Raw genomic sequence first — 16,062 nt, 5'->3', positions numbered from 1 at the left:
TGGTTGACGAGGGCTGTGTTCGGGCCTCGCCGCTGCCGGATGCGCAGCCCAGGGTGAGATGGGGCAGGAGCTGATCGAGGGACCTGCCCTGGGGCTCGTCTGCCAGGGGGGCTCTGCATCCCTGCCGCTCTCTACTCCCACACACACGTGTAACACCACGAGGGAGACAGAGTTTGGCAGGTCGTGGGTAACATGGCACTGCAGAACAGGAGAGGAGCTAGCGCAGTGCTGCAGTGTATACATGCGTGAGAGGCTGGTGTAAGCAGGGAGACAAACCAGTGAGTCTTACATATTCTAAATTAATTTTGACAAATGTACATCTTGCAGAGGGTAGCTGAAGGGAGTCTGTTGGCGACGCAGATCTCCCATAGTATAAGCTTGTGCTGTGGTACCCTGCTTTCTATTCACTCCTCAGTTTAACTTGGAGGCACAATTTTCTATTTACCAAGATGTTACATGAGTAATAAAAAAGGCAGGGTTTTGGGGCATCCGTCCTTATTTTTGTCCAGTGCTTTAGGAGCTACGCAGAGGATTTGGAAGAACTGTGTGTATGCCGTAACCTGAAAAGCAGCAGCCCGTATATGATGTTGGAGGAAGAAAGAAATTTTCAAGCAGCCACCTTCTGAGCCTCCAGCCGCAACGGAGCAGACCTTCATTAGCAGCATGACCCCCTGTCACCTGTCAGCGCGAAGGACGGGCATATTGTATTAGCAAACCTCACTCCATTCTATGACGATTCTGTAACACCACCTGCCATTGCATATCCCCCCTATTATACCAGTTTAGGAGTTGTGCACTGAAGATTTTTGGCATATATTAGCACTTCCATGTGATTGGCAGTATACCACTGAATTCATTGCAGCTCTGCATCTACATGGCTGTAGCTCTGCAATTCAGGGCAGCGTTTCTGAGGGTTTATCTGCATTTTGGTCCATCTCCTGCCTGTATAAGTCCATTACTGTTCTGTTGTTGCAAACAGGGAAAGGGAAGGGTGAGCACTGGTGAAGCAAGTGTCGGAAACATTAGTTAGAACTGATAATAATGGAGCTGTTTTCTTAACACTGAAAGAAGGTGGTGTATAGAAAGTTGCATGCGCTGAACCACTTGAATAGAACAGTGAACTGCTTGCTCTTTGCTTCATAAATTATGTTATTAGAATAATTTCCTTGCAGAGAGTGTGAATATATCGGCATCTACGAAGTACCAAATAACTGAAGTAGCTCATGGTCTAGCAACAGAAAAATAAATGGCCACGGGATTTGAGAGCGTTGAAATACACATTCTGACAAGTCATCCTGGTTCTAGTCTTCTCTGGATTTGAGTTTACAAAGTTTCAATCTGGCTTCAGGCAGTTACGCGGTGGTTCAGTTTTATTATCCGGTGGTTCAGACTGCATTATCTGTCAGTGAAATTTGAAGCCGGCTCCTGATGTCACCTGGGAGGAGATGTGGTCTGTAAAATACCTGAAGTCAAAACCACTAAGGGGACAATACTAAGAAAAAAGGAACAGGAGAGCTCCTGCCTGGTCAAACAACCCCAGACGCACCAAACCCACAAAAAAACGAAAATCAAACCCCATGCTTATAATAAACTCTCGGGCAGGCTTCCCTAGGAAGAGAAATTGAGACTGGTGCTTGCAAAGGCGGGGTGGCGAGTGTGCCCCCTGAACTCTTCAGGCCCGTCTTTACGCCTTGGAGGGTCCTGCTTTCAATAGCTCGAGGCTCAGCCGGGCACAGCACGGGCCCCGCCGGCCGGTCCCTCCGGTCACTGGGAGTCCCCGCAGCCCCCGCCGCCCGGGAGCGCAGCCCGGGCCGCGGCTCCCGCGGGGACCCCTCCGGGCAGAGGGTGTCTGCTGCTCCTGCCGCAGCACCAGCATGGTTTGAGTTTCTCAGCTCCGATCGACCCCGCGGCCGCGACGGGCCCCGGCCCCTGGCAAGGGTGCTACCAAAAATCTGCCCCTCCCGAGAGCTGCCCGTGGGACTGAGTCACTGAGGGAAAGAAGGCGCCGAGAGGAAAGAAATCCGGGGACGGATGGGGAGGTGGAAGCCTTCCACGCTGTTTTGTTGATTATCTCCGGCATTACGGCTCCCAGATAAAATAAAGAACCCGTAAACATCGCGGCAAATACATTAGGGCACTTCGGCTGCGGGGCTTATGATTATTTCAGAAGTTAAAAGAGATGATACGCGGCCGCTGTCAGCGGGGACGGAGGGTGTATTTTCCCCCGCGAAACAGGCACGGGTGGGAAGGGTGGGGGCGATGCGCCGGGGATCGCTCAGCAGAGCTGGGGGAGAGGGACTGCGCCCCGCTGGGGACAAACCGCGGGGGTGAGCTGAGGGCAGGGGCCGCCCAGCCCCGCGATCCCCTCGCAATCGCTCCGCAAAGCGCCCGGGACCCGCTCTCCTCCTTGACGCACAAGGTGGGGTACACGCGAGCAATATTTGGAGAATCGCAGGGTTCGGATTTATCTTCCAGCCATAGTCAAAAAAAATTTAAAAAGCTAGAAAGGTCACATAATAATGAGGTCTCACAGCAAATACACTCTTCCCTTCCCCCTTTCCCTTCCTTCTATCTCACAATAAAATCATCTCCTTCAATTTGCCATGATCGTCGCGACCAGGAGCCAGGTGATTATCCTAATTAATGTCTATCTAATTAAATTACTGTCAGCTGTTAACCAATGGCAGAAGCCGTTTCATCCTCTCCACAAGCAGCAAGATCAAAAGTGAGTCTTTCCTGATTGCTGCATAGTGTCAATTGGCCAATCTCTTCTCCCTGGGAAGGGAGGAAAAAAAAAAAAAAAAAAAAAAAAAAAAAAAAAAAAAAAAAAAAAAAAAAAAAAAAAGTAAATCAAACGTTTGGGATGCATTCGGTAGATGAAGTGCTTTCTGCCTAGTGTGGGTCCCAGGATGTCTAGCTTCTGATACTAAGAAGCCCTTTCAGATCCAGGGACTGAAGGGTTATTACTGTGGTGCTAGAGCTATGCAGCTGGAGCATTGTCTTTCTCCCTCTATCATGCTCTCCAAGAAATTTCTCAATGTGAGCAGCAGTTACCCACATGCAGGCGGATCTGAGCTTGCCTTGCATGATCATCCCATTATCTCGACCACTGACAACCTGGAGAGAAGTTCACCTTTGAAAAAAATTACCAGGGGGATGACGAATCAGTCAGATACAGACAATTTTCCTGACTCCAAGGACACACCAGGGGACGTCCAGAGAAATAAACTCTCTCCCGTCTTGGACGGGGTCTCTGAGCTTCGTCACAGTTTCGATGGATCTGCTGCAGATCGCTATCTGCTCTCTCAGTCCAGCCAGCCCCAGTCTGCTGCCTCTGCTCCTAGTACCATGTTCCCTTATCCCAGCCAGCATGGACCTGCACACCCAGCCTTCTCCATCGCCAGTCCCAGCCGCTACATGGCTCATCATCCTGTGATCACCAACGGAGCTTATAACAGCCTCCTGTCCAACTCTTCTCCGCAAGGCTACCCCACGGCGGGCTACCCGTACCCCCAGCAGTATGGCCATTCCTACCAAGGGGCACCTTTTTACCAGTTCTCCTCCACCCAGCCGGGGCTGGTTCCCGGCAAGGCTCAGGTCTACCTGTGCAACAGGCCACTCTGGCTGAAATTTCACCGGCACCAGACGGAGATGATCATCACGAAGCAGGGAAGGTAAGCCATCGCGCGGACCTTTCCGGGTGTCAGGGCTGAGCCGCGGACTTCGCCGGGGGAGCCGCCCGGAGCCTCCGTCCCCTCGTCACCGGGGCCCCTGCCCTGGTCGCGGGGAGCTCCGGTGACGGTGCCCGCCGGAGCCGGTCCCCGCCGGGGCAGCCCTCTGCCTTCCCGCAAGTTCCCGCTCCCGCTGCCCTCATCCCTTCCCGGCGGAAAGCTCGGCGCTCCGGGGAGGGGGTTTCTTTTGATTTTTATTTCCCAGTCGCTATCGGGAGCCGTGAGAATAAAGCACAACGGCTGATTGCTCCGCGTGTGCCCGTAGCTGCCGGTGGCTTGCTTTCCTTCCTCTCTTTATTTTTCTTTTATTTTTTTTTCTCCTTTTTTTTTTTTTTGTTTTTTTTATAGGCGCATGTTCCCTTTCCTAAGCTTTAATATTTCTGGTCTCGACCCTACGGCTCACTACAATATTTTTGTGGATGTAATTTTGGCGGATCCCAATCACTGGAGATTTCAGGGAGGCAAATGGGTTCCTTGCGGCAAGGCGGACACCAATGTACAAGGCAAGTTCCTCCAATTAACACTTTTCCAGACACATATGTAGGTGAGAATGATTAATTAATGCCTTTGCGGACAGGCTCTGGCGACTTCTTAAACGCAAATGGGCCAACGATGATTTTTTTAAGAAAAAAAGGGGGAAAAAAGAGGGTGGAGGAGAAAGTAAAAGATGTTCGGAGAAAGCTGTTTTAATCATTTTCGTTTAAAATTAAGAGAGTTTTTGGCAGTAAAATATTAGCCACTTAATGGGGTCCTTCACTCTCGTGTGCGGGTGCAGCGGCAGAACCGGGGTACAGGCGAGAACTGTGATGTGGTTGTGTTTTTTGTCGTTTTGCTTAGGAAACCGGGTGTATATGCATCCCGACTCCCCTAACACGGGAGCCCACTGGATGCGTCAGGAAATCTCCTTTGGGAAACTAAAACTTACAAACAATAAAGGAGCATCAAACAACAACGGGCAGGTCAGTGGGGGAACGCAGACCTTGCCAGAATTATTTTTGTTTTCTAGATTGTGTCATTAGGTGAAAATAAAAAAAAGGGGGGGGGTGGTGAGAACGTCCTCACATTTTATTTTGCCACGGGCCTCGTCGGCCCTGAGCGCGTTGTCCAAGCTGACAGCGCTGTCCGGTGCGGCCGGGGAAGTCCGCAACTGTCCTGGGGAGGCGGCGGCCGGCGGGCATCGCTCTCCTCGTCCTTCTCGCTCTTATTTCTTCTTTTCTCCCCGCGTCCCCCTCCCTCCTTTTGCCATGCCTGACAGATGGTGGTTCTGCAGTCCCTTCACAAGTACCAACCTCGCTTGCATGTGGTGGAGGTGAACGAAGACGGGACGGAGGATACCAACCAGCCGGGCAGAGTTCAGACATTCACGTTCCCCGAGACGCAGTTCATTGCCGTCACCGCCTACCAAAACACCGATGTAAAGAGCTCCCTGGTTTATTCCCCTCGCGGTCCCCCGCTCCCCGCAAGGCAGACCACCAGGGACGACCCGGCTGCTGCCCACTCTCCCCCGGGCCTCCGGCTCCGGGAGATGGGGCTCCCTGTTCCCCACTTTGTATCATCCCACCCTGGCCATCCCGAGGGCGACCGCAGCCGCTCGGGCCGCCTTCGCCTCAGGAGCCCCCTCCGGGCACCCGCAGCGGCATCACCCTCGCCGCCAGGACGGGCGCGATCCTGCCCCTCTGCCCGGGGCTGGGCGCTGGCCCGCGGCGTTTATCTCCCAGTCGGAAACAGCTTAGTTAGCTGTTAAGCTGTTAGCTTAAGCTTTAAGTCTGCAAAGATCAATTAACATCCTCATTGATTGCGCCGAGGGTGACGGAGCAACTTCCTCAAATTAAAAGCTCGTTAATGCCTGGATGCGTTTCGGAGTGGTCTGGCTTTGCTACAGACTGGTGCCCCCTTTTCAGATGACATATGTTCAGTCCACATTCTCGGTTTAATTATTTTGCTCGATGCAAATGCAAGCTCCTAGTTACCGTTCTGCGGTACGTTTTGCCTAATTTCTGGATATCAGTATATTCATAACCATGCACTAGGAATGCTGAACACGTCTCAAAATATGGGGTTAAATATTGATTTTTTCGTAATTTTTACAACAACGTGAATCTTAAAATTAGACAGCGATTTCTATAAGCATACCAGAGCTTATTTTTCACCATTTAAAGGCAGTATGATTGACTAGAGCAAAGCTAGATCCTTTAACAACGTGTTGGCTGCAGTGGGGTATATTTTTCAGGCTTTCACAACGTGTGCTCTCTGCTCCTCTCTTTCTCTAGATCACACAGCTGAAAATAGATCACAACCCTTTTGCAAAAGGATTCCGAGACAATTATGACACGTAAGTAAACCGAATTTTTACTACCCTTCTGCCGGCTGCACACACATGTCAAAGGGGGGAGATTTAGGATGAAGGCTGGCTCATTTCACACCGAGATGTGTAATGTCAGGCTTTTCCAGAGCCCTCCGGGAGGGAAGCACACGCCCGCTCCCGCACAGGGGCTGTCCCTGCGGCGAGGCCCTGCGCAGCCCTGAGGCCGCGCTGCCCGCACCTGAGTCCGCATCTCGCTTTGGCACTTGTGGCGGTTTTGTTGTTGGTTTTTCCTGGCACGTATCTTGGCGCCTCTTTCCAAGCTTCCGTTTCACTTGCGCGTAAAGGCTCCGAAAGAAGCACCCGAGCAGCAGGGGCTCAGTTCCCCCCAACCCGCCGGGTCTGCATCATTCCGAGGTCCGCAGAACCGGGGTCCCGAGGGAAATGTCCTCGTCTCGTTCTGTGCTTCGCCGGGGTTGAATTTTTTTTCCCCCTTCTCCCTTCTGGGTGGAGCTAAAGCCTCTGAAGTTTTAATCGCGGATTTTCCCTGTTCTGCCTCTGCCCGTCCGCCTCCGAGGCATTCCCAGCGGTCTGACCCCCGCCCTTGACGCCCTTCCCACAGGCGGCCGCTGCCCCTCCGACTGCGGCTCCGGGGCGGCACCAACACTCGGCCCCGCCGCCGCCTTCCGCGGCCCTCGGGACAAAAATGGGGTTATCCCGGCCTGCAGGCCCTGCGGACACGCTTCCCCTGGCCCGGGGTACGACCCGCCCGGCATCCCCTTACCCAGCTTGGGGCAGCGGGAGGTGGCGGCCGCAGGGCTGCCCATACACCCGGAGGAGCACACGACAGGGATGTCGCCTGTCCTGCTGCAAGCTCTGGCCTGTGGGACGGGTCCCCGGCTTTGAGGAGGAAAACCTTTTTCCTCTCTAAACTGTGGCGAGGAGCGGCCTCACTTGGCCTCAAGCGCCTGGTTCAGCCTCCCCGCTGGACCGCGGTCCAGCAGCCACCAGCAGCAGGCTTTCAGGGCAAGGGTGGAAACGAGATGGAAACTAGAGCTGAACTACTGCGAGAGGGGCCCGGGACAGAGCTCCAGCTCTCCCCAGGGAACAGCTTATGTGGTGCGGTCGCTCTCCCTCAGGGGCAGGGGTCGCCGAGGCTGTGGCGGGGAGCGGGTCTGCCACCGGGAGGGCAGCGGCAGTCGCTGGTGCCACGGAGGGCGGCAGCCGAGCCTGCCCGCTCTCCGGCAGCTCTGCGAGACTTTGTGCGGCCTTGGCAAAGGCTGCGTGGCCTTCGGCCCCAGCCGAAAGTGCTTTTCTCTTTTTGATAGGAAAAAAACTTTATAGGGCGTCACTTGAAGGGAGACGGGGGGAGGGGGAAGATTCAATGTTGTCTAGCACGTTGAATTTGTTTAAGGGCCAAGTTTATTTTGGATAAGAAATTCCAGGAGGCGTGGAGGGTTAATTAAAGCACAGTTTTAGCCTGAATTAAATACAGATAGTAGTTATTCATCCATTAAAGTTTTTATAATCGCAAATTGCAGCCCAGCATGGGAGAATTATATATAGGCCAAGCAGGGAACACTGGAAGTGTCTGGCTTTACATTTCCTACAGTAGGTGTTTAAAGATTAGCTTAATTTAAACTCAGTAAAATGTTGATGGTTCGTCTGTGACTCCCAATAATAAGTGTTAAACAGCCGATAGAATTCCGTAGTCTGCCACTCATGCTGTTCGCGGCAAATGACCGGGCTGCCTGTTGCGCATGTGGTGGGACCGGTCACCGTGTCACCGCGCGGGATTCCCCGCCTTTGGGTTGTGGGTTCGGACCGGAGAGAGGGATCTCAGCCCCGTCAAGGAATGGCCAACCGGTCTCGAAAGATTTGTTCTCCATGCTTGCCCCCGTCTTTCCTCTTCCCTGTTAAAGGCCCTCGGCTCTGATGATGCCGGAGGCCAAGCCCGGAGAGGAGCGCAGGCTCCCGGGCCGGGCCGGAGCGCGCTGGGACAGCGCCGTCCCGTTCGTCCCCCGAGGGCCGCGTTCGGCCGGGCGCCGCGCCGGGAAGGGCGCCGGGCTGCGGCGGACACCCAGCTCTCTCCCCTTCTCTTGGGCAGGATCTACACGGGCTGCGACATGGACCGGCTGACGCCTTCCCCCAACGACTCGCCCCGCTCGCAGATCGTGCCCGGGGCCCGCTACGCCATGGCCGGCTCCTTCCTCCAGGACCAGTTCGTGAGTAACTACGCCAAGTCCCGCTTCCACCCCGGGGCAGGAGCCGGCCCGGGGCCCGGCGCCGACCGCAGCGTGCCCCACACCAACGGGCTGCTCTCCCCACAGCAAGCCGAGGACCCGGGGGCCCCGTCGCCGCAGCGCTGGTTCGTCGCCCCCGCCAACAATCGCCTCGACTTCGCCGCCTCCGCCTACGACACGGCCACCGACTTCGCCGGCAACGCGGCCACGCTGCTGTCCTACGCGGCCGCGGGCGTCAAGGCGCTGCCGCTACAGGCGGCCGGCTGCGCCGGGCGGCCGCTGGGCTACTACGCCGACCCCTCGGGCTGGGGGGCCCGCAGCCCCCCGCAGTACTGCAGCAAGTCGGGCTCCGTGCTCTCCTGCTGGCCCAACAGCGCGGCGGCGGCGCGCATGGCCGCCGGCAACCCCTACCTGGGGGAGGAGGCGGAGAGCCTGGCCCCCGAGCGGTCCCCCTTGCCGGGCGCCGAGGACTCCAAGCCCAAAGATTTGTCCGACTCCAGCTGGATCGAGACGCCGTCGTCCATTAAGTCCATCGACTCCTCCGATTCTGGGATTTACGAGCAGGCCAAAAGGAGGCGGATCTCCCCCTCGGACACCCCGGTGTCCGAGAGCTCCTCGCCCCTCAAGAGCGAGGTGCTTACCCAGCGGGACTGCGAAAAGACCTGCGCCAAGGACATCGGCTATTACGGCTTCTACTCGCACAGCTAGGCGCGGCCCCCGGCCCGCCGTCCTTTTGCACAATAACTCCTCGGCGTTAGCGCACTGACCCCCGCCCCTAGCTGCCCCATCCGTGCCCCGGCCCGGCCCGGCTCGGCCCGGCAGGGAGGCAGGCAGGCAGGCTGAGCCGCGGCAGCGGCCGTCGCCGCCTCCCCGCCCCGCTCCCCGCCCGGCCCGGCCCGGTCCGGCGGCGCCCCGGGGGCGTGGGGGGCACTGCCGCACCGAAACCCACTGATCAGTAGGATGCTTAGACTCTCAAACCGTACAGCGCTTCCTTCCTTTTACCACGGATGGATTCTAGGGGAAACAGTAATAGTGGGGAAAACAGCCTGTGAAATGCCTGTACATAGTATTTATTTTATTGTAACAGATTAGTTTTCTTTGGTTCAGTTTATTTATTATTTGTTTGGATTTTTTTGTTTTGTTTTCATTGTTAAGTCACAAAACTTAGATCCTGTTTAAATTTCTTTACCCCATTCCCCGCTCTTTGCTCCCTCTTCCTCGTGCCCCTCCCCAGGTAAACACTCTTCCTAAATGCCTCTGGAAATGTCAGTGGTCCATAGCTGTAGCAGCGGGTAATGGGTTTCTCACTTTCTCTCCAATTCCTCGCATGAAATAATTACGTGGTGCCCTGGGCTAACACAGCTACGGAATAGCTCAGCTTTCCCTTCAAAAGAACAGAAATACGTCTCATAGGAAAGTCGATTAAAGGAGCATAACGGCTTCTGGAACCAAAATTAACTGCCTCTTATTTTTCTTTGAAAGGAGTAACTCGAAATCAGCAATATTATTATTTTTGTGGAATCTCCCTTCTCCTGCCCCCAAGTGCCAAATCCATTACTGGTCCCCGCAGGTGCCAAATATGCTAACAAACTATTTTCAAATTTCTTTGCAGTTCCCCTCTCTTTCTTTATATTGCTGTAAATCTTTGTAATGGATAATCAAAAAAAAAAAAAAAAAAAAAAAAAAAAGGAAAAAAAAAAAGAAAAAAAAAAGAAAAAAAAAAAAAGAAAAAGATATAGACGACTGAATTGTTGGTAACCATAGTGTAGTCCAGTGAAGATGAGTTGTGAGTTGTATATTTTACTGCATTTAGTTTTGGAATTGACTTTTTCATAAAGTAGCTAACCGAGATCTGACTTCCTGGGGAATCAAATGCACATCGAAAGTAAGAGTGAGCATTCTTGTAAACCTCTTATTATACTATTGAAGGAGAAGTAATATCCCTCCAGGACTCCCCCCGGGCGAAGCAGAATAATAAGTCTTCGAATTTTGAGTAGCAAATCTATAAAATCAACGCATTTTTATATGGAAGAAAAAAAAATTACGAACTGAAATATGCATCAGGCTAAATATTCAGTCTAGATTACACTCGACGGGGAAATTTCCTAATAGAAATTCAGGGTCATAAACGTGTGTATATTTTTGACTCTTCTGTAAATCGAATGTTGTGATTTTTATATTTGTTCTGTTATGTCTGTGGAACTGAATAATTTATACCAGTACATGCTCCATTGAGAAATGTTTCGGGTTTTGCCCGTTTGTATCGTCTGTGTATAACAAGTAAAATAAACCTGGCAAAACGTTAACGTCGTGTTGGAAAAAGCACTTCGCCGATTTGCAAGTTAGGGGTCGGATGGGACCAAGGGGAAGCGGCTGGCGGACTCGTCCGCTCTCGGCCCTCCGCGAGGCTCGGCAGCGGGAGTCCCGCCGCGGCTCTCCCTGACGGAGCTGGTCCGCTTGCCCCGCGTTTTCCTTTTTTTTTTTTTTTTTTTTTTTTTTTTAGTGAGGGCTTGGGGGGGGGATGTGGAAGAGCGTAGGGGACAGTGCTTACACCGCGTGGCCAAGCGTGGAGGTTTGCAGTCGGTGAAAGAGGGAGATGAAACCCCGTCGGTTTTTGAGAGGTTTATAATTATCCCTGTGTTTGACGCTTAAAAACCCTGACAGCACTTCGCAGGCGGGAGAGGTGCCTGGCGCGGGCCGGGGGGTGCCATCGCTGGCGGAGCAGAGGCGAGGGACACAACGCTGCCCGCCCGCAGCCTCCTCTCGCCTTCCCAGGGCGGGGGTTGCCCTGGCGGAGCCCCGCAGTGCCTCCAAGGCGGGCGCCCTTTCGGGAGAGCAGCTTGCCCTACGCGCGGGAGCGGAGCCACCACTCCTGCAGCACTATCTCTACCCCTGCGACCTTCCCGGGACTCTATCCCCTTGAGAAACAACTACCTGTGGGCTTTAGGACAGGACCGAGTCCGCAGGGGCTGCGAAGTAGCAGGCCGGGTTTACTCTTGATTCCGCGGTGGGGTAAGCGCGGTGTGGAGCCGTCAGAGGTATTCTGTCCTGCCGCCGTATTGACCTGAGCACCCCAATTGCGTTCCGTCCCCTCCACCCCCGCCAAGGTGCGGAGCCCCGCGCACCAGCTCCTGCGCCACCCTCCCGTGGCGGCGGGCCGCCGACCTGTGCCGGCTGCGGGGAGCGGTGCCCGCCCCGCGCCGCCGTGGGGCTCCGGGCCCTGCCCCGGGACCCCACCCGGAGAGGAGCCGTGGGGGCAGCGCCCCCGGGACCGCCCCTCGGAGAAGCGCGGGCGCTGCGCGCCTCTCCCCGGCCGCCTCTGCCCGAGCGGCGGGGGCCGGGGCGCCGCACGGTTCCCCCGCGCAGCGCCCGCACCTCTCCGCCTCCGGCGGGCCCCGGCTGCCCCCTCAGCGGAGCCGTGAGGGGCTGTCCCGGCGCCCGCCCCGGGGCTTCCCGCACCCTAAATAACCCATGGCATGTTCGTGGCCCTCCTTCCCTGCTCTCGGCCAGCAAAAGCCGCCCCCTTCTCCCCCCGCCGCTGCCAGTCCCGCTGCGCTGCCCCCCAAGAGGGCACGGAGAGCGGCCCGAGGCTCCGCGGCGGGCCCCGCCCGCCTCCCCTCTGCCGCCGCGGGGCCGGGGCCGCTGCCCGCCGGGCGGTCACCTGGGGCACACTGCTCCTCAGGGAGCTGCCGACAGGTTTTATTTAGCGAGGGTTATCCAGCGGGTCTGGAATAAACACGTAACGTGTGACAGGTCTGAACAAAATTCTTTCCTGTGCGTGAGTGGTTGATGTTATTCCATAACTATTTCGACAGGATAATTCCATAACTATTTGTGCAAGAGACTGGAAGAGATAAGGGCTACAGAAGTTAAACAGGCTATTTCCTGTCGGTAGGTCACTTTATTACTATTATAATTTTTTAGAATATTATTTTTAGGGATGCACCTCTATATCTGCTAAACGTATGTTTACTAACCCGTTAAAGTGTTTGCATTCACTGAGCAGCAAATGCGCGGGTTTTGACCCGGTATGTTTAAAGTGAAGCGTGTGCAGTTTAGTTGAAACAAACCCCCTTGTATGAATTTCTTAGAACAGCAATTAATTGCATGAATTTTATGTGTAGTTTGTATTACTGTTCTAGGCATGCAGAAGGGGTTTAAATGTAATTATTGTGTAAAACAATCTATTCAATTGCCCTTCCTTTATTTAATATAGCACAAAATCAAGCTTCAATCTGTAGAAAGTAATTCCAAGTTCCTATTGGTAATACTTTCTATGGTGTTTCACATTAATACTATATCAAATGTAATACAGTGATTTACGCTCTACAGATTTTGCACGGGTACGCTATGCATATTTGATGACACATTGCATATTTTAACAAGGTTTTTAATGACTGATTGAAATGTTTGCTAAGATATTTTTTAAGAGCTGGAGGAGAAATGGTTGTGGAAAATGTGTGTAATAGAATAGTGATAAGGATGGGAGGGTTTTGATTGACAGTATGAGGAAGCAGATGGATGACTAGGTAGGTCAGAGGTAAAGATGCCTTTGACAGCTTTTTAAGTTCCTTTGGCCATTTTGGTCCAATGAATCATGCAAAACATGTGTACATTACCAAACTGATGTCTCTGCATCGTTTACTGTTGGAATCCTCATCTTTTCAAACCCACCCTAACCTTCTTTCATCACCACTTGACGTGCTATGTCTAAACTAGATTGCAAGATCCTAAGAAGGCAAGAATCTGTCTTGTATTACTTGTCAGCATAAAAAAAAAAAAATTAGGGGAAAAAAAATCATGTAAACCTATGGAGCTAGAAGAACAACTGCGACAGATTGGCAGAATAGGCGTAAGGTGGGACACGTTCTTCTTAATTTTCACTGTCTGGTCATCACTCCCCTCCCCTAGGTAGTGCTCAAGGGAGATGTGGTGAACAATGATTTTTCTTTTTTTACTCCCCCAAATGGCATAATCTGAATTTTCATAAGTCTGATAAGAGACCTAATTGCATAATTTTCCTTTTAACATTATGCAGTGAGTGCTGTTGCTATAGTTAAAATGGTTTTCATTGCAGTCTGTTTCTTCAGGTGCTTTGCATGTCCCTCGCAAATTACTTTGTCAACTGGAAATGCTCTGATTTTTCCCTGTAAAAAGGTTACTGTTTTTGGAAGTCTTATTTAAATTGCAGAGGACAATTTAAAAATCTCTGTGATACAAAAAAAGAATGTGTGTGTACTGGGAAAAGAAGAAAGAAAGGATTTTTTGCATGAATATACACTTTCCAGGTACGTTCTGTGCAGAATGGACAAAGTTTTCATTCCAAGTATTAAAACTTGTCATAAATGTGGTTTTCAGTAGGGAATGTGTCACTTGCTAAGATACGGGGGCAAAGTCAAAGAAAAAAATATTGAAACAGCAGAGTGATAAGCAGAGGGAAGGCAGCAGACTGTTTGCATTCAGTACCCAGCTCTTTCCAGATAATATATTTGTGGTAGGTCTAGAGAGCCGCACAGCTTACTGGTAACGTTTCATGCTTTTATCAGAATGCGTATTAATCTGGAAATGCAGACAAAAGCATTGCTTATTGCAGAGCATGGTCCCTTGGAAGCTGCCCGTTTGTTCAAATACGTGTGTCTGAAAAAACAGATATTTTTTTAAATTCATGTGTATTTAACTCTTAAATTTTTGAGCATATGTAATATTTTACTTCTTGGATGTAGAATAATTTGGAATCCATTGGAATCCAAGGCTGCCATTCCTGATTAGATGTAACTTTTGACCTTATAAAATATATTACCCAATAAAACCTGCGATGTTTTATTCATGCTACCACTGTGATTTGTCATAGTTGGAGTGTTTCTAATTTTAAGGGGCTGATATGAGTATGAATGATCTTTTTGGTCTTAAGATGACTTTTTAGGACATTTTTTTTGAAACTGAAGGCGAAAAGGATTAAAACTTCAGACACTTCTGTTTAAAACTGTCTATACTATTACACGGATATTAAGCTTTAAATAAGAAACAGCTGGTAATGACTTTGAATCTGTTTTATGAGACATTTTAGGTAAAATGTTGATAGCTTGTAAATGTGTATTTCTGCTTTAGTCTCTGATCGTGCATACAAGTTCATATGTGTGAACAACGTAAAGTAAGAGGTCAGTCCTACAAAGACTATTCACTTGTCTAAAAATTCACAGACATAAATGTTTTCAGGATCAAGGCCTTTTTCAATAATTGTGATAGTCGTGTACCTTGAAGTGACTGACTGATTTAGGATACACTTAATAATTTGATTTTTTTTTTTAATATAGCAGAAACATTGATGAGTTACCAAAGCACATCATCCAAGCTCCCACTTCAATCATTTGAAATATAATTTTTTGGCTTGTTTGGGTAATTTTTTTTGACTGACGGTATTGGCACATAAATTAAACTTTCTAAAAGTCATGTCAATTTCTGTGGGCCATGCTACGCAATTCAGTTTTGTAAGTAAGCTTTTTTCTTTAACCATATTTAGTTACACATTGGCTGCTTTTGTTTATCCAGAAAGCAGATAATGGTCTGGGACTGAAGGGTGAAAGAGCAACATGGATATTTTGAGTTGAGAGAAATTTTATGCTGCTGAAAGGTGTCCTAGTTTAGATGAAGACACCCACCCACCCACTAAGAATTAAACTGAAATCATAAATGTAAGCTTAAAAATGTATTTTGTAATTGATCAACACCCTGATTAAAGCTTATTTCCCTTCGTGGAAATGTTTGTTGTCACATTTTTGACTTCCAACTCAAAATATCGGCTTTGCTCTCTCACCCTTCAGTCGCAGACCTCCTGCTGGAGACACTGCAGAAATATGGTGGCTGCTCTCTGGCCCTGGGGAAAGCTGTGGCTTATCCCGTATTGTCTGTGAAGTCCACTCGAGGGCCTGGCAGGAGCACCTCCTGTCTTGCCTCCTGCTCTGTGATCAGTGCCTGCATGTCACTGACTGAGATCTGTGGTGCCGTGACACAGAGAGAGAACCGCTCCTCACACAGCATCCCCCCTCGGCAAACCCTCCAGGCATCTCCCCTCTCCCCACATTCCCGCTGCTTTCCCACTACACTTCTAAAGCAGGAAGGGTTTGTACATAGGTGTTACTTTAAGCTTTGTGGAAGCTCTCTCCTGGAAGCTCAGTTTACTCTTACATCAGAAGGAACCTTTCCCTTGAATCAGATGCAGGGTATTGAGGGCTTTGCTTTCTATTGTCAGTTCCTGACGTTGCTATAGAACCTATCGTGCACAAATGATGAGGGTAGGGACAGTTTTTAAAAATCTCCAGGTGGTTCAGTCACCTGTGTTTAGAAATTATGAAAATCTCACTGAAATATTTCCAGTGCTTATGGTTCTAAATGACTTTTACAGTTTAATTCTTGGGCACATCATTGAGCAGTTATTTCAGTGATGCATCGAGGATGGCATTTGTTGCAGAGTTAGGGTCAGAATAGCATGGATTAAATCCTCTTCTGGTGTATAGTTATGTCATTTCATGGGATTCTCTGGTTCAGTACTGCTTTGTATTGAAATAATCTGATTGTCTACTCTTGTGGTTGAGATATTATCCAAAGCAGGTGCTGCTTGATGGAAAGAATTGGACCAAGTAACTAATTGATATACAAACCGATATACAAATTTGTTTCTCCCGTGGTAAAATAATTATGAAAACATCAGTGGACATCTTACTCTACTTACATTTTTGTTTTTCACTGTTTAGACTGTAAGAATTATTGAAGCTCCATTTTTGCTTAT

The 16,062-nt window shown here is 50.7% G+C and overlaps 1 protein-coding gene across 1 annotated transcript; it reads left to right on the top strand.

Moving 5' to 3' along the window:
- Window positions 1-2,753: 2,753 nt before the first annotated feature.
- TBR1 (T-box brain transcription factor 1) lies at window positions 2,754-10,582 on the top strand. Its single transcript, XM_066322890.1, has 6 exons — window positions 2,754-3,674; window positions 4,080-4,234; window positions 4,569-4,690; window positions 4,987-5,145; window positions 6,002-6,063; window positions 8,141-10,582. The coding sequence occupies exons 1-6, from the start codon at window positions 2,983-2,985 to the stop codon at window positions 8,982-8,984; spliced, it is 2,034 nt and encodes a 677-aa protein (XP_066178987.1). The 5' UTR covers window positions 2,754-2,982; the 3' UTR covers window positions 8,985-10,582.
- Window positions 10,583-16,062: the final 5,480 nt, after the last annotated feature.

Source organism: Sylvia atricapilla, chromosome 7, assembly GCF_009819655.1.
Source record: "Sylvia atricapilla isolate bSylAtr1 chromosome 7, bSylAtr1.pri, whole genome shotgun sequence".
Classification (NCBI taxonomy): Eukaryota; Metazoa; Chordata; class Aves; order Passeriformes; family Sylviidae; genus Sylvia; species Sylvia atricapilla.
Note: the sequence above shows the minus strand (reverse complement) of the source record. Positions and strands in the feature narration are given on the sequence as shown.